This window comes from Solanum dulcamara, chromosome 3 (assembly GCF_947179165.1).
Source record: "Solanum dulcamara chromosome 3, daSolDulc1.2, whole genome shotgun sequence".
NCBI classification, from domain to species: Eukaryota; Viridiplantae; Streptophyta; class Magnoliopsida; order Solanales; family Solanaceae; genus Solanum; species Solanum dulcamara.
Genome location: NC_077239.1, coordinates 66938167 through 66957626, shown reverse-complemented (window position 1 = coordinate 66957626; position 19460 = coordinate 66938167). Strand labels below are relative to the sequence as shown.

The following is a 19460-nucleotide window of genomic DNA, read 5'->3' as shown; positions in this document are numbered from 1 at the left end:
TTTCTCTTTGAGAATGAAATTACAACTCTTTTTGTTGTGTCATTCATGGCCACAACGACTACAAGAATTTGTGCTCGTTCTTATCTTCTCACTAGAGTACTTTTTTCTTCCTTTCTTTGGTCTTCCTGCATCCTTTTGTATCTTGGTGGCAAGACGAATTCTTCCAAAATTTCTTTCAGAACAGACCAATCTTTCTTATCTAGCATTGGAACCATTGGAAATTCATAAGTATTTGCCAACGCCTCTGGTTTGTAGTAATCAGAATAGTATGGGTGTATGCCTGTAATGTTCTTGCTCTTCAACACTGCAATTGCGTGTAGACATGGTATCTCGTCCAGTTGAAACCTACCACAATTGCATATTTTTCTTTCAAGACACACAATGTATCTTATACCTGACTCATAAACAGAATAAAGATATTCTGATGAAGCAACAACTTGCAGTAAATAATTATCACAAATATGTATCAGCAATGATGTAACAAATACAAAAATGATGTATCAGAACTGATATATTAGGTAATACTGATAACAAGAAATACAAAACTGATGTATCCTATAGTTATGTATCAAGCAACTATGTATCAAGTAGATAACTACTTAAAAAAAACAACTGGTGTGTACCTTCATTCTCGAATACTTCATTGTGTTTGATACTAGGATATCTTCGAATTTTCTACCCAAAGTATGTTTTGTATAAGTTGTTATTTCCCTAATTTTGCAGTTCTAAGCACCAAACACACCATTTTTGTTAGAACTTATGCTCTGTTTTTGAGTTTTCTTTCATAGTCAGATCTGTTTCTTTTTTTAAAGAATTCTTTGCCTTAATTAGCATGGTAATTGATTGAAACAATCAATCATAGCTTGAATTACGTTACTACCCATAAATAACCCAACAACATTAATTATTTTACACCCAAAAACTGATGTATCAGCACAGCAAGTAATGTATCAGAAATTTGAAAAAAAGGGGAAATCGCGTAATTTCATAAAAATGAGGGATACATCGTAATTGGGCCTTTTCAGTATGTGATTTAGGTAAAGTTTACAAAATAAAAAGGACATATATAAGTTATTGGGTCACTTGCGTTTTGGGCCTTAAGCCCAATTCTACTGTATATCGTGGATATATATACAACGTATATCAGTGTATACATTACTATTTTCATGCATATCGGATTGTATATACACCGTATACAGCCTATTTTTAGCTCCAGCAACTTGTAAATCAGCATCCCTTTTCATTTTTTATGAAGAGGATGACTCAAAAAAAAGGATATTTGGGCCTCCGTGGCTCAACGTTGAAATGCAAATAATAGAGAAAGTCCATATTGGACTCGGACGATGGTTCATACAATAAACAAAAAATATAAGATTAGTAAATGAATAGAGAGAAAGCAATTGAGATATGATTCTTATTAATTGAATAAAAGATACTTACACATCTCATTTTAAGTGCAATCACTAGGATCTAAAGAAAACCAATATGAAACTTGAATTTAAGGACGAGATACCTCATTAATTCTAATTAATCATGTGTTGCACTAAGAGACCAATTCATGCATAACATTTAATAATACAAATATGAGCTACTGTATATTAACAAACAAACACACATATATATGTCATATGCATTATAACTTCACAGTAAATGAATAGGACAACAGAACTCATGATTCAATTACCACTAAATTTAACTTGATATGGTGAGTATTTGAGGCATAAGAATAAAATATCAAAACACACATATGTATATATGCATAACATTTAAAAGGATCACATATGAACATAATAAGATAACATAATGACTAACAACATGCATACATGTAGAAAAAATATATATATAGAAATATATTCAAGTAACTAAAGAACATAGCATTAACCTATACATTATACTAACTCAATTTTTAAAGCAAAATTTAAATCAATTAAGCCATGAAAGTTCTAACTAACTAGTAACTTAAGCATATATTTATTATCTAAATCATGATAAAATAAAAAAAATTGAAAACATGAAAATCTATATCGTTAAAGAAAATTACTTGAAAAAATAATGAACGAAACTAAGATCTTTCACATATTTGATTAAAATATCACTACATTTCAAGCAAGACAAGAAATTTATATCATTAATTTAATTAATTATAATACATGCTAACTAAAAAAATACAAGATTACGAATCAACTAAATAGAAAATATGAAATAATTAAATAAAATAAAATTGAGAAAAGATTTTACCTCTTTTCGGGCAGCGACTGAAACAACGAATTTGAAGCTTTTTCACCACCACAAATGGAGTTCCGATGAAAGTTTGAATTCAAAAATAAATGGACTCAAAATCTTTTTGCTATAGGAATACTATTTTTTTTAAAAAAGAAATGTTGCTTCTGTGTTCTTATTAATTTTTTGAGTAAAATCCAGCTCCTATTTCTCTTCTCTATTTTTTTTGTTTTGTTTCTGCAGTATTTTTTTTCTTGCTTTTTTTTGTGTGTTCTTGAATGTTTTTTGATATTTTTGATGAAAAATGATGAATGTTGATTAATTGTCTTTTTTTTTAATCTTGTTCTCTCTTTCTTATGAAGAAGATGGAGGAATTTTAAAAAGAATGAGGTTGGTGGGAATAATGATGGGGTTTTTGAATAATGATGGATTTGGTGAGTTGAAAAAGGGAAAAAAAATAAAAAGGACAAGGGTGGGGGTAGGAGACTGGTGATTTTTGAGAATTTTTTAAAAAAAGGGGGGGGGGGGGGTAAGTGGGATTGGGAAGTAGGAAAAAAAAAAGAAGAGGTGGATTAGTATTGTATAAGTGTAATATATATATTATAGTGAGTTGGTGTTGGGCTAAAATTATTATAAGAATTGACCTTTAGGTGTATAAGTGTTTGTATGTTGTAGTAGTATAGGTTGTTGTTGTTATTGAGTTTGTAGAGAGTGGGATGATAAATAGGGCTGGGATGACTTTGGGCTCAAATTTGAGCTAAAAAATGACTTGAAACTTGGTTAAGGGTGGAGTGAAAAAATGATTGAATTTGTAAGGAAAATGACCACACGAAAATTGATATTTTAGTCAATTAAGCTTAACAAAATAGCCAAACTGATTTAATTGTGAATTCAACTAAAAATTAGATAAGACGAATCAACAATAATTAATTAACGAACTTCTTAATTCTAACAAAATAAATTAATTAACTTAATTATAAACTAATTAATTAAAAAATATAAAGCTACTAATTTACGAAACAATAATTTTCTTTTTTATTTTTTAATATTTATAGAAGTTAATAATTATATAGAACTATATATATATCATTAAAAATTATAAGAATGATAAAAATTTCTTTAAAAATACACTTGAAAATATTTTGGTATTTTATAAAAGCAATTACTTCAGATTGTTTAAAATTGAAGAAACTCAATAACTAATATACGTTTGTGGAGAGTTAAAATTAGGTATCAACATATATGAATAAGTAACTTTAAAATAAAAAAAGGTTAATATCTTATTTGATCCAACTATTGAGTAAATTTTTTTTAAAAAGCAATAAAAGAGTCCATGACTTAAATATTAGATTGTATATGTAAGTACTATTGAAAAAGTATTCTACAAGTTTTTTATTGGCTGAATCTATCGGTGACCTTCTAAAGTTGGCACCAACTTTTATATAGACATCTCAATTAAGCTTTATTCATTTTAGACACCTCATATCATGCCTCTCTGTGTCATTTTGATACTTTTTGCTGATGTCGCAAAGTGAGTGTGATACACTCATTAATGGCGCGTATGAGGCTTACTTAGCCTATTTTTTTTCCTTCTTCCTCATTTTCAGCCAGTACATCTTCTTACATTTTCTCTTTCTAGAATTTCTGGGTTTCATTCCAATTTTCAGACCTTCTATTATTTGCGTGGAAAAACATATTGTTAAAATTGTTGAGCACAATACATTAGGGCAAATTACACCCATCGGCCATTCGACCCTTTTGAAAAAATAGCCATGACTTTTTATCTTACAAAAAAAATGGTCAATGACCACTCGGCTGTGCTATTTAAAAAATAAAAATTTGCTGCGCTATTTAAAAAAAATCGTTGATTTAATTAATTTTTTTGCTCCTTTTTTATTTTTTTTCTTTTATAATTGTTTCACTTCTTTTGTGGAAAAAATGAATGTTTATGTCGTTTTTTTTTATTCTTTTATTTATTAAGATGAAAATGCATGATAGTCAAATAAATATTAATACATTACATAATTATTTATATAATATCGATACATGATTACACATTTAATGCACAGGACTGCCCTTTTTTATATATACACTACATAATTATTTATACATCACATATACATCATTTATACAATATTGATACACGTTTATACAATATTTATACAATATTGATACCTTACATACAGACTAGATAACTATTTATACAACATCGATACATTACATAACTATTTATAAAAAATCGATACATTACATATACACACATAATTATTTGTATATTATATATACATATGTTTTTACACCATTTTATACAATATTGATAGATGAAAAAAATTCAAAAAAATTTTATGAAAAAAAGAGATGATATTTTTTATTTAGAAAACGAAGCAAAAAAAAACAACAAAATAATTTATTTTTTTTACAAAAAAATCAACACTGCAATTTTTTGTAGCGTTGAACAAAATACATTGTCAATATTAACTTGCTGCGTTATGCCCAAAACAATTTTTTACTGCGTCAGGCCCAAAGCAAAAAAGTTCTAATGGCCTTGGGCCGAATTGAGCCCTATAGTGTTTAACACATGACCTCTTTTTGGCTATTTTTATGTAAATGAAAACATGACTATATTTTTTTGTAAACTAATAACTTTTTGGTACATATATGAAATTATCCCAATACATGATACATATTTGAGCTCACCAGTTAAAAGAGAAATTGTAAGAAGAAAGGTAGGACCAACAATCTTTAACTCCTTTTTTTAAAAAAGAAAAAAAAAAGAAATGGAGAATAAAATTAAGTATAAAAAAAGAAAAAATAATAATCTAGATTATAACTTCTCAAATTTCATATTTACACGTCTAAACATCAAATTAAATGAAGAATTGGGAGAAAGGTGCAGTGAAGAAAATAATGCAATCGAGTGGATTTTGTAAAAAAGACCATGAAAATGGAGGAATATGACGGAGAAGATAATTATGTGAATGAAAAAGGAGAAATTTGAAAAAGAAGATTACTGTTGTGGTGAAAAGTTTAATTTGATAGAGAAGATGAGGGAACGGGGGATGAGGGGTGGGAGGGGAAACCTTTTGTTAATTGGTCAAAGCCATTTAATTTATTTGATCCTTAACTTTTTCTCTTTAAAATGAGTTGGCATGACATAATTGGTCATTTAATCCACGTGGGCACGTTTGGTCAACACACGCATAGGGTCAATAGAAGATTGTGAAAAAGTGTCATAATGATACAGCGGGGCGTGACATGAGATATTTAAAATGAACAAAGCCTAATTGAAGTGTCTAAGTGAAAATTAACGCTAACTTTAAGAGGTCACCGATAAGTTCAACCTTCTTTATTTGTTGAGAAGATTAAAGATTTGAGCCTTCAATACTTCAAATTAGTCACATGACTGGATATTGAGGGGCTGTTGGATTGCTGATTAGAGTTATGTAGGCATTAATAATACATGTATTAGTTATGCAAGTATTAGTAATGTAAGATTTAGTTATGCAAGATTAAGTTAGGAAAGGTTTAATAATTTATTTGGGTGTTGATTTGTTATGTTAAAAATTAATAAACATTATATACTTATTAGAAATAAATTATTTATTGCCATTATATCCTTGAATCAAAAGTTTAAATCACAAAGCTTCCCAAGGTCCAGATGTTTGATCATGTGAGATTTTATTTCCATGGGAATGCATATACAACTGTCATGAATAGAAAAGTGTATATTGATCAAGTATGCTCACACTTAAATTAGCACAGCAGAAAATATCTCCAAATTAAGGGGAGTCTGAAAAGGCATCAATGTAACATTATGAATTCGATTTAAGGAATCCAACTAGACTGTATAAATCTAAGAAATATGTAAAAACAGGAAAGAAATCTTGCACTACTAGTATCTCATGCAAAGTTCTTGCAGCTGAACATACAAATAGCTAAACATCATCTAAATAAGAAATCAGAGAGACTACTGTGATGCAAAATGACATGATGCTACTTGTATTTATCGTGATGATGCAAACAAGGGATGTGATTTATCAGCTATCAAATGTTCTTTACTTCGTTGTAGTAGTAAATTCTCCAAATTTATTACCAATGTTGTCTTTGCTAATTATACAATAAATAGGACTTCAATTGCCTACCTCCTCCTCATTTCTGCAGCGAGCCAATAACACTTATTAGGTAGTCCTATTTCTGGTCAATTTGTTTTTCCTGCATGCTTAAAAGTTTTGTTTCCTGATTTTGCAGGAAACTATTGTCAGCATGGCATTGGTTGGTGCGATGATTGGAGCTGCTGGGGGCTGGATTAATGATTATTTTGAACGGAAGAGAGCTACTCTGTCTGCTGTTGTTGTTTACATACTGGGATCTTTGGTAATGGCTGCAGCTCCGGATCCATACATTCTTATAGTTGGACGACTCTTAGTAGGTCTGGGAGTTGGTGTTGCTTCTGTCACTGCTCCTGTTTACATCGCTGAAGCATCGGAAATTCATGGTGAAGGGTAAAGTTGTCAATTTATATTTTTATTCAGATATAACTTATTTAATCTTTTACCCGTATGAAATAATACATAAATTGACTCATAACTTATATATGTATTAGTCATGTGATTTTCTAATTTTCTAACCAAACATAATATTATGTGTGTTGAGTTTTATACCTTACACAAAAATGCTACCAAACATGGTAAAACTTATGTAATATTTTATACCTAAATAACTCAAACGCCCCCTAATAGGAAATTTCCCTGGTGAAAGCAAAAACCCTTGCTTCGCTCATTCCCACCTCGTATAATTTTAGAACCTAATTTTTTATTAGCATAATAAATAAACGTGTCATTTAACATGACTTCAATTGATATTTATGCCCTTTTAACTTTGGATATGGATAACTAAACACTTAAACTTGTATAAAATTGATCAAAATTTTAGGACATAAATTAAGATGAAAAATAAAAAATATGTTTATGTATTATGTCATTTTTTTCAAAAGATGCCGGCAGAGGCAATGACAGCACAAGGAAACGTGAAAGGAAAAACAAGAGAGATTCCGTCGGCAGTTTCTAACGTCAAAATCAAAGCTTTTGCCCCATATTTACAGATATGTCAAATGGCCAAATGAGTTTGTTTAAACATTAGTAGTACTACTCCCTCCAATAAAATCTCCTCATGGAAACCGCTACTGCTGCTTCTTCGACATCAAAGTTTCGGTTCAGGGATATCCCTGCCGATGACGATTCAACCGATGCTCATTCTGCCTCTGACTTTTCCTCTGTCTCCAGTGAATTTGATACTGATACAGAGCTCCAGTCCATGACTGCTAAGGTCTCATTTCCTCAACGATTAATTTTACCTTTTCATAGCATTAATTTTTATGTTACTGGTTCAACTTACTATCTGCTACTCCCTGAAGACCCACAAGACATGCTTTTTATCTTTAGTTTATCGCAGTTGCTTGGATTGTTGCAGCAGCAATTGTTGAATTATTGTAGCAACTTCGACAATTAGGGGTAGTTTTCTTCTAGAGAAATTAATTTTTGATCCGTATGTGCGCATCTAATTTTCGTTATGCTTCCACCACGTTGAAATCAATTTTTTGATGAAAGTGAAAATGAGACTTGAAAGCTAAACATCCTATTTGTGGTATCTAGTTAAACAGTGTAAACTCTTTTATTTAAAAACTTAAATTGTTTGACATACTTATATTTAATCATGTCTTTAACATGTTAATCTCTATGGAAATTTACAATCCTTTTTTTATACGTGTGACACTTAAAACTCCTTGTTGTTCAAAAATTCTTCTAATGATGTTTGATTTTGCAGGGTATTACTCACCTTTGTTCAGAACTTCTCGAATTGAAAAGAGAGTCCGAGGAAGATTTTCAGCAAATCATCTTCACAAATTATTCAGCATTTATTGGGTTAGTTATTTGCTCTATAAAACCGATGACAAAAAGTTTTTTTTGATGATTTCTTGTGATTTATTCTAGTGATTATACTTCGACAATACGATATTCTCTATTTGAGGGTCTATCGGAAACAACCTCTCAACCTCCAAGATAGGGGTAAGGTATGTGTAGACTCTTCCCTCTCCAGACCACACTTTGTGAGATTTCACTAGGTATGTTGTTGTTGTAATGTGATACTATCTATCAAGATCTTCCCTTGTTATCAAATGCATATGACCTATGGTTTAACAGACTTAAAAACTGCTATACTGGAGCCAAGGCTCTACTACTGATAAGAATTAAGGGTGTACGCGTCACTGTCTGTTTTGTGCTGCCACTTTATTGCCAAAATGTTCTTACTTACAGTCTGCAATCCAATAAATACGCTATCCCGACATGTATACAGCCTTCAGTACTAGAATGCAATTTTATGTCTTTTCCTGGCAGGATATTTGAAGGGACAAAAAATCTAGAGAGTGACTTATTGCAACTGAAGTATCAGGTTGCAAAGCAGAAAGGGCTCATTAAAGATCTTACAAATGGTGTTTTTCTAAAGTTTCTTGCAGAGGAGAAGATAGATTCAAATCTTGAAAACAGTTTACCGGATTATACATCTTTGTCCAGCATTATTGATGCTCACACAAAAGAGATTTTTGAAATTCTGGATGATCTTCTTTCAGAACATCGATTGGATGAAGCTATTTCTTTCTTGGAGAAGGAAGCTGAGTTCTTCAAAGATAGCCCGTTGGCGGAGAACCCTTTAATGGATGAATTGACGTGTTATAACTCTAAAATATCAGAGAAGACATCCATGATTGCAGATCAGTTAACAGTTGTAGCTAAAAATCCTCGCGTTTCTGCACCTGAACTGCAGAAAGCATTGGTTGGACTCTGTAGAATTGGTGAAAGTGATCTTGCAACTCAAATATTGCTCAAGTATTATCATTCACGTATTGCAGATGGCACACATGATTTTTTTTTCTCCAAGGCCTATACACACGAACTATATCTTCGAGAAGTCTCGAAGTTCTTATTTTCCATGATCTCCCAAGCAGCTAAAAGTTTCACCCTCTTGCATGGTGATAATTCATCTTATGAATCCAAATTACATCGGTGGGTGATGGAACAAACTGCAATATTTTCTGTCTGTTTCAATAATTATGTTATATCCATGGTAGAGCCAAGTACTGGCCTATCAACAGCAGCGGAGGCTGTACAATCCACAATGGCTTATTGCTCTTTGTTAGAGGCACAGGGAATTGAATTGCAATCATCTTTGATAGAGCATATCCGTCCCTGTATACAAGAGGTCTTACAGATCCATGTAAAACACTTTAAGAAACTGATTGGTATCTTTACCTCCTGTGAGACTTGGGTTCTGGGAAGATATCTAGTATCAGGAATTTTGTTGCCTGATAGTTCTTCCACCAACAGAGGCCAGCTGCTATCAGAATATTGTCTGCTTACCAACAGTGGTCGGAAGTTCATAACACTAAATCAGGTTTGTTATATCGATTTTGCTCTAATTATAGCATAAGTTAGTAGTAACTTCGGATACATATCATAGGCTATTCATAGTATATCAGGTCTGTGAAGTGTTCAAGTCGGTTGAGTATGAACTAGGATGCTCACAGTTAAGAAATCTGGTCAATACTTGCGTAAATTGAAGCCATATCTATAGCTACAATCTGCTTAGAAATAAAACAAGATGCAAAGCAAGAAGATAATGGCTTTCTGTCGTTTTATTGTAGGCCATACTTGAAGAAGTTTTTCCGCTAATCCAACTAAATATTGAAGGCTTACTTCTGAGAGGCCTTCTAGATCTTTTTACAGAGTATACTTCTATTCTCGAGAGCGCACTGATGAATCAGACAGAAATTGAGGAAGTCGATTCAAGAATCAATATTGCAGAGTCAGTTGAGCAACAAGTTTCTCTTATTTCTAACTTATCAAAACTAGCACAAATCTCCTCCAGTATGATTAGGAGGGTGTTCAGTGACACCTACCACTTGGAGTTTGAGATTGCTAATTATGAGCTCTTCATTAACGAGAACTGTGGTCGTCTAAGATCTCAATTCTGCAAGCAATTAATTCTTAAATCCTGGCCACTTGAAAGTGGCCATAGATGTAGTCCTCCTCCAGCATGTTGCACTGATCTAGAGCCCTCTATTTCTTACCAGGTATGCTTCCCTTTCACAGACTGAAGCATTAACCAAAGTAATGGCACAATTATGTGTTGTATGTAATGTTAGTTCCCTCCATCTCAAAATAGTTGTCGTGATTTTCATTTACATGCCCCTTAAGAAAGCATTTATAAGGATAGCCTTTTGACTATTTTACCCTCTTAAAATATTTCACCATGTGATCTATCCTCAATAAATATTTATTCTGAACTTTTTTTGGGACATCAAACTACCAGGAATTGTATTTTGCGTTAAGGAATCTAAAAGAACATGCCGATGACACTCTTATCGAAATGAATTGGTTAAAGGATCTATTCATTGAGCTGATGGAGATGATGTTTGATATGATTTTGGATAAAGAAGAAACTTCGAAAATCACTGATGAGAATTTTCCAGATGAATGGTGTGGCAAGTATATACAGGTACATGCATTTTCTTTTTTGCAGAATAAGCTTTGATACACACACACTGAACCTGCCTTTTTCTTTTTCACAATCAAATTCTAGTAATAATCAGTCTAGTGCTTCATAATCTTCTTCACATTTTCTTTAATGAAATACCCATTTTGACTCTTAAACAGCTTACTCTTGATATCCACTTTCTCCTTGAAATTGCAAAATGGGGAGGATACTTGTCTGATACAATCATGAATGTCTATTTGGATTCTGAATCTCGTATAAAATCAGCATTCCTCTCTGCTGGGATGGATCTTGAAAGGTAACATTTCTTTTTATGATGGTGATCTAAAACTATCATCTTTAACTTCTATAAACCAACAATTTAGAAGAAAACTTTTACATTATCAAGCCACCATAGGTTAAATTACACTGTCGGTGTATATAAAGTATAAATACCATAAAGCGAAAGTTCTCAAGTTTTCAGCATATTGCATTGTTCTCTTCCAGGTACATGATCTATGTCGGATGGGCGACAAAGACTGCTATTGAAACCTTGCAGAAGCTGCATGAACTTGATAAAAAGGAAATGCTTAGCGGTGAGTTTATTGATAATACTGAAGAACAAACAAACAGAGCTACTGAATCAGAAGAGGTATTAAGACTCTTGGCTCATACACCAGAGGTTACAAATTGTATCAAGATCCCTAAGATAGGTATTGTACATAAGGAAGGTGATGCAAGTGTTGAAGAAGAAAATGACTTTCATGACAGTAATATCGTTTGGTGAAACGAAACGGACTGAAAGAAACAAAAACAATCCATAAAACTCTCAAGAGGCAATTTGGAAATGTTAGCAATTGATATGGAGAATCGTCAATGGTACAAACTCATTAGTACATATTCTAATGAGTTGGATCACTTATATTTTAGTGGTAAGTAAGAACTTCAATCTGTGTTTAACCTATGAAAATATGTACAAAATAAAGAAGGGAAAAGAGTATGATATACCCCATAACTTTGCAATTTAGAGTTGATATACCCTTGTTAAAAAGTGACGTATATATACTCTTACTATTACAAATGGTCTAAATATACCCTTTTGGTTTAACAGAGTTACAAAATTAGTTGTAAATTTATTTATTTATTTTTTAAAATTAGATTTATTAATTGATGGTTAAATTTATTTTTCACTCATTTTCTTGTAAAATTTATCATAGATGTCCATTTTTGTTTTACAGATACAAAAATAAATTGTAATATAACCGCAAAAAAATTAGTTTAAAATTTTTCTCTTACTTTTTTCTCTTTTTTCATTCACACTTTTTTCTTTTTTATTTCTCATATTTTTACACTAAAAAATGATAAGAAAATAAATCTACGAGGGGGATATTTAAAACTCAAAATAGTCGTTGAATCAAAGAAGTAAAAAAAATCGTATATGAGAAAGAACAAATATACCCTGAACTTTGCTAGAAGTATCATATTTTCAGGCCCCTAACTAGAAAGGGGCGGACATCGAGGATTGGTACAAGCACCTGCTAATTATATGTACTAAACTCAAGTTAAAGTTGTAGAGACTCATAAGCAACAGAACAAATACCAAGACACATACTTAAAAATAGATAACAAAAGGATCCTCTGAGCTACTTTACAATTGAAACAAAACTAAATCTAAGAAGCCTTTAAAGAGTCTGCATTTGAGAATCTGATAACTTGCCGGGACTGATAGCTCCAAGTATAGGTGGAGCTTACCATCTGATAAATTGAAAGTAACTGGTCTACTAGAAATGTCTGCTATCCTGAGTAGGGCGGACCTACATTGATTCAAGTGGGTTCAATTGAACCCATTTTGTCAAAATTTTTTGATTTATACATGTATAAATTATTTTGTGAAATTGTATATAAAAATAAAATGAACCCACTCAATCATGTTGAAAGGCGGATCAGTGGCTTGTGATTTCAAATTCATCCTATGAATTCAAGATTGAGCCTCATGAATTCAAGATTGAGCCTCAATTAAGGCATAACTTTTGTTCTTTTTAGTATTTTTTTTAGTCACAAGTAGTTGGTTCAGGTACTTTTCCTTTTTAAAAGTAACTAATAGAAGTAGACCATTATAATTCTAGACTCCTAGTTCATGGGAAATAATAATATCAATATTTTAAAATTTATTAGTTCAATTTTCTTTTTATGTTTGTATTTGAGAATTATTTGAAATTTTTAATAATTTAGGCTATATATTTATAGTTTTTAAATCGTACTTAGTTGTAATTTTTTTGTAATATAAAAAATTGTGTATTTGTTTTCTTTTTTACTTGGTATACACGAAAGTTAGATTAGTGCATTTTTATTTATTTATTTATTTAGTATTTAATATTTTTTTATTTTTATTTATGATTTTTTAAAATTGCTGTAGTTTTATTATTATATATAAGAGTAATAAGTAGCATGTTAAATTGAAAGTATGTGAAAAATTTTCTTTTAAGTAGATAAGACTTTAATAGATTATATATTTTATATATAAGAGTAATAAGTAGCATGTTAAATTGAAAGTATGTGGAAAATTTTCTTGTAAGTAGATAAAAATTTAATAAATTATATTTTTTGTAATATCACCTCAAAACAACTTTTAGGTATATAACGAGAATTTAAAAAAAAGACGATAATTCTTATTATTGACTGTCGTCATGGTTTTGTGTAACTTGAACCGACTTGAATAAAATTCTAGATCTGCCACTTGTGTGGAAGACTCTAGCCTACATTGATAAAAATATAGTGTCTCAAAAATAGGGACGTTAGTACATATAAAACATGTACTGGTATGTAAGCCAAACTGACTGAAAAGTAAATATGTAAGAATGCTCAAATGAATCATATATCAAGATAGGCAATTTGAGCATATGTATGTAGGAAATATAATTCAAAACTGGAACTGTGACCAATCTCAATGCTCCACACCTAATGTCATGCGCATTATTCATTTATATATATAAAATTCTTAGAATTTGCCTAAGTGAAATCTTTACTTCATTAAATAGCTTCTTTGTGCTTTTTGCAAAACTAACCGGCAAAAAGTCACATGATGACCTACCGTTGGCGATAAGTGAACCATGTATAGCATCTACAACCCATTGTCATGACCATGTGTGAAATCTCATAGATTGAGTAACGAGGTTTGTCAAGGCACACCTACTAGGGCTCCTGTATGGTCTGCCTGTAGGCCTGTTAAGTAAGGTGAATCCACGACTGAAAATTCCAACCGACTCTATTTGAATTCTGTGCACAAAATAATATCACATATAGTAGCCCTAAAAATATTCACCAACGCTTTAGAGTAGGCTATAATCTCAGCCTTCATGCAAAGGCTTGTAATAAGTAACTCATGAATTATATAACTCACGATATAATTATTGATTATTTTCTTTTGATTAAGAATCATATATCTACGTTATCTATATACATACGGATAACCTGTGGCCAACTACCTCTTTTAAATTTATGATACATTTGGACCCTGTAACTTCTAAGAGTTTCAACTGAAGACACATATGGTGAGATGAAACATATGACTTCTTTGACTAAAAATAGAGTACTATAACTATATACGTTGACCTCCAACATGAAAGGATTTGTAAAATAGGAAGACTTTACTTATAATCTCTAACGCCATTTATAGTAGGAATATACGACTCTGGTTTGTGCCTTAATGGCGAAAGAGATTTTAGCTTTACATACCTTACTTTGGGGCTTTCTATCTTATGTCATGTCGTCGAAGTCCTTTGTTGATGTCACGATCCAAGTTAATCCCTAGGTGCGATACAACGATTAGAATTCCGAAGGAATCCAACCACGCCTCTTAGCATATTGTTAATAAGCATTCATAAGATAATTAAGACATAACAAGAAACATCATAAAAGCGGAATAAAAGTCTAAACATAGATGTCTTGATAAAAGAGGAATCAAACTCAAACTCCAATGGAAAGAAGACAACATAGACTCCATAACATCTAACATGTCTCTACTAATCTAGATGGGGGCATAAGACAAGCTCCTAGCTCACCCAAAATATGGAAGTAAACGTCATAAAGAATAATGAAAGATAAATGTCTTGTCCTTGAATCTTGAGGACTCACCAACAATGAGAAAATAGTATTGAACTCTAACCACGAGTGGAGTGCGCGTGAAGATTGTCCGGCCCTACATTGTGATAGAATATAGGCAAAAAAATGTGTTAGTACATAAAATGCACTAAGTATGTGAGAAGCATGCATGAACAATGATAATATGACATATTCAATATGAACATGTGATGTATGACCAATATCTTAAAATATGAGTAAAAAACTTGAATGTGTTTGAAAATCGTAAATATGTGGTCAATGCATCATAAAAAATTATCATAAGAGCTTATAGAACATAACATATGTAAGAGATATTAACCTTAACTGACATTTAAGACTATGTGAGCTATAACATAAAATCTGATGTAACTCTCAAACTGAGAAAAGAGAGGCTACATGCCAAGGTAGACTCCATATCATAAACGTAACATAATCATGGGCTATATGTGGATCCACTAGCTAAGATGTAAAGGCAAAACCTACGGTGGCATGTAGTTTAGGAACTAATGGTTACTACTAGGGTTCCCTCATGAATCCCTACCATAAAGTTCACTCGGTGCTAAGTTAATTTCAATACAATACATAAAACACAATCATTAGGAATGGAAAATCAACCAATCCAATATCATGAAAATACAACATAAGAATAACTCCTTGAAAACCATGATTATAACTTGAACTTGTGAATACTTACCTTTTCTAAGCATCCAAATCATCATAAACTACATATTGTGAGAAAGCCTGTCACAATTCATGATTTTATACTTGAAAATATATGTCACGCCCCGAGAGGGTACCCTAGGCGTGGCCGGCACTCAGAAACCATCTCTGGCCTCTGAGAGAACCACTTGGTCTCATCACTTATTCATTCATCAGCGGAAGACTTAATAAGAATACTTATATGGGCTCTCCATTAACAACATCTAATGAAAGAAGAATTTTTTTTTGAAGAAGTAGTTTCAAAGGAGAACTACTCCAATTACATCATTAAACTCTGTCTATGAAGCCTCTAATACTCTTAGATGGTGCCAATGACATATCCATGGCTACCTTAAAAGAAATATAATACTCAACAATAATTAAAGGATAAAAAGTTCCTCCGAATATAAGAAGGACTCACCAAATAGCTGAAAAATAATGATATTCAATGAAGCGCCTGTTGAGGATCTCTAACACCTGTATCTGCATCATAAAACAATGCAGGTCGAATGACGTCAGTACGTGGAATGTACGAGTATGTAAAATGGCAGGAAGGTAAGGACAAATATCAAGAAACTTCTCTAAAGAAAACTCAGCTCAGAACTCAACATCATCTCAACATCAATATGTAATGCAAGTTTAAAATATAATAATAAAAATAATAGTAACAAGCAACGCTTACTCAATTGGGAGTTTCTCTAACCGACAACCATCACTTATGAGCTAGCGATGATACAACGAAGTGATGTCGTTGCCACATCCATCCAATACCTTGCCAGGGTAAAGGACATCACCATCTTGGATCCACTCATCAAAGTCCTCTTTTTGGGACTTAAGAGGCATAGCCTCCATCCTACGCTGGTTACGTAGTTTTGGGGTTTGAGTTAATTAAACTCTTACCCAACTCGGTGCTCAATACTACTCCCAAAATATGTGCTCATATTAAACTCATCATCTAGTCTCATTGGACTTTAATTTAAATCATCAAACTCATCTCATTTCATGTTCATTAATCATTATACTTCCAAAAATATCATTTACATCTCATCAAAACATCTTGCTCAAAATATCATTTGCTCAAATTCATTTAAACTCAACTCTTTTGCTCTTTCAAAACTCAATAAAATACATATATAGTATTAATTCATATAACTTTATTTTTATCAATGAAAATAATAAAAAGCCAACATCTTTACTCAAAACATGTATAAAAATATTCATGAATATCAATTCAATTAGGATTCATGGGAAAGTAGCCATGAATAATAATTCCAATAATATGAGAGATAACAATAATAATATTAATGCATAAATATATCAAATTCAATAGAAGAAGAATTAATTTATTTAGAATTCAAGATTTGGATAAAACTCAACTATAACTCAATTATAATGAATTTAAATATTGGACGCATGGACGAACTCAATCCAATGCTATGAAAACCTTACATACCTTAAATCGAAAGCTTTACTTCGAATTGGAACACTCTTGGACCCCTAGCTTTTCTTTCTCGCCGGTTTGTTTTGTGTACTACCCGGAGTATAAGAATCACCAGAGTAGTATTTTTATACTACTAAAACTAAAACTATATTTGAGAAGGAGTAAAGAAGTATATAGAGAGAAGAGTTGCTTAAGAAAGCTTGGTGAATAAAATGAGGAAATAAGGTGAGTATTTATAGGTGTGGAGGAGGGACCTAACAATAAATAAACATAATCATAAAGGATGATCTTGAAAATTCAATGAAGAATTTTGATGTCATGAATGATGTCAAATTGTTCTAGATCTTTCTATGGTAGGTGAGATGAAATCTCTTTTAACGGAATATCCGTTTTTGAAGCTGCGTTTGAATAAGATAAATTCCTTATTAGGATTTGATGTCTTCATAAGAATTGTAGATATAGAAGTCTAGTTTCAGTTAGTTCAAGAATCATCTAATTTGGAGCATTCTACATCGAGATATGAATTTTATTCTACAAATACTCCATTCCGTCACAACACTATGTCTTACAAAGATTAATTTATTTGATCTATTTAAACTCCGAATCTTAAGATATGTTCTTCATAAAAGTTGTAGGTAATGATGTTATGGTTACTCAGAAATTTGAATCACCTAATTTGGACTATACTATGAAAAGTTATGCTCAAATTACTTTAGGCATAAGAGTACATGATCAAAATACTTTAGAACATGATCAAAATCTTTAGGCATGAGAGAACATGATCAAAATACTTTTAGAACATGATAAAAATACTTTAGAACATGATCAAAATCTTTTCATGCCTTCATATAAGGACTTTTGATAAATCAACAATTTAATGCATTTAAAAGCCAATATAAGTTAATATAAGATAGGTAATTAAATTTCAAATATTTAATAATCTATGCATTTGGAATCATGATATGAAAAATCCATAAAGTTTCATGCTTGAATTAAATAGAAAACTTTGATAAATTATTTGGACTTCATGAAAGAAAGGATCCATGAATCAATAATATTTAGGGGGTGTCATTTCTGGCTTTCAAGCCATTTCTGGCCTTCAAGCGAACCACTTGGTCCAGTCACACATTCATTCATTCACATTGTATCGGCGAAAGACTCTATTATAAGAATAATATTCATAATTTTAGGGCCCAAGGCCAAACAAATACCAAATCAGTAACTAATTAGAATAAAACTAGTCTAACAGACAATTCCACACTTCCACACTCTAGTCTATGAAACCTCTATCAACAATCCAAGGGGTGCCAATGACAAGTCCATGGCTACCAAAATCAAAACAAGAGAAATAAATCAAAACAATAAAGAAAATCTCGATATCCTTCGAAAACTGGGAGGACTCACCAACTAGCTGGTAGTAAGTGGATCTTCAACAGTACGTCAGTTGATGATCTCGAGTACGTATCTCTGCATCATAAAACGATGCAGGCCAAATGGCGTCAGTACATGGAATGTACGAGTATGTAAAATGGCCGAATGAATCAATATCAGAGAGAATCAAGCCAACTCGGAATCTCAACTCAGAAAGAAGAACAACTCAATCAAGTGTCCTAAGCCTAAACAAGAATATGGTTTAGACGGGACCAATCACATACAATTCAACTCAATCCGACTCAGAGTACTATCAAGACCTATATGAGAGTTTCTCTTATCCGACAACCATCACTTATGATCCAGTGATAGTACAATAAGCCGACGTTGTTGCCACGTCCATCCATACCTTGCCAGGGCATGAACGAATCAACCAATCATGGATCCAATCAAACCAAGTCCTATTATGTCAGGACAATAATTTTGGGGAATCATTCGACTTTAACGGTTCCATCCCCTCCTACGTTTGGCGACGTAGTTATTGGATTTGAGTTATTACTTACTCTTACCCAATTCGGTGCTCTATACTCCTCCCAAGACTCAATGCTCATAAAACTCCATCCAATCAACTCAGTCAAATCATATCGACAAGTCTCATTTACAATCTTATCAACTCATCAACTCTATCACAATCAAACCTCTCCCAATCATACTATCCGATCAATCCCGATCATATCTTTCAAGAGTAGATTAAATATGCATTTATAACAATATACAAACCTATCCAATCGTGCCTCTATTCATTTAACAAATCTTTTGGGACTCATCACAACTCCAAGGTTTTAAATCAACAATGTAAGATAAGCAACATATTAAGAAAATTAACATTCTTTATCATAATCAACATGTAGCACATCACTTTCTTGACTCCACAACATCAACATAATAAAAATTAGGTTAATAAATGAAAATGACCTATTTGGACCTAACTCTATCAATAAACTTCATCCTTATGAATAATCAATCCCAAAAAAGATGTAGGGCATATGGCTGGACTCAACCCATGCTTTGAGTAGCC

At 31.9% G+C, this 19460-nt stretch overlaps 1 protein-coding gene across 1 annotated transcript; it reads left to right on the top strand.

Moving 5' to 3' along the window:
- The first annotated feature begins 7218 nt into the window (after positions 1–7218).
- Positions 7219–11752, top strand: LOC129882728 (exocyst complex component EXO84A-like). Its single transcript, XM_055957157.1, has 7 exons — positions 7219–7545; positions 8044–8141; positions 8616–9669; positions 9920–10348; positions 10588–10773; positions 10932–11068; positions 11257–11752. The coding sequence occupies exons 1-7, from the start codon at positions 7390–7392 to the stop codon at positions 11534–11536; spliced, it is 2340 nt and encodes a 779-aa protein (XP_055813132.1). The 5' UTR covers positions 7219–7389; the 3' UTR covers positions 11537–11752.
- The last annotated feature ends 7708 nt before the right edge of the window (positions 11753–19460 follow it).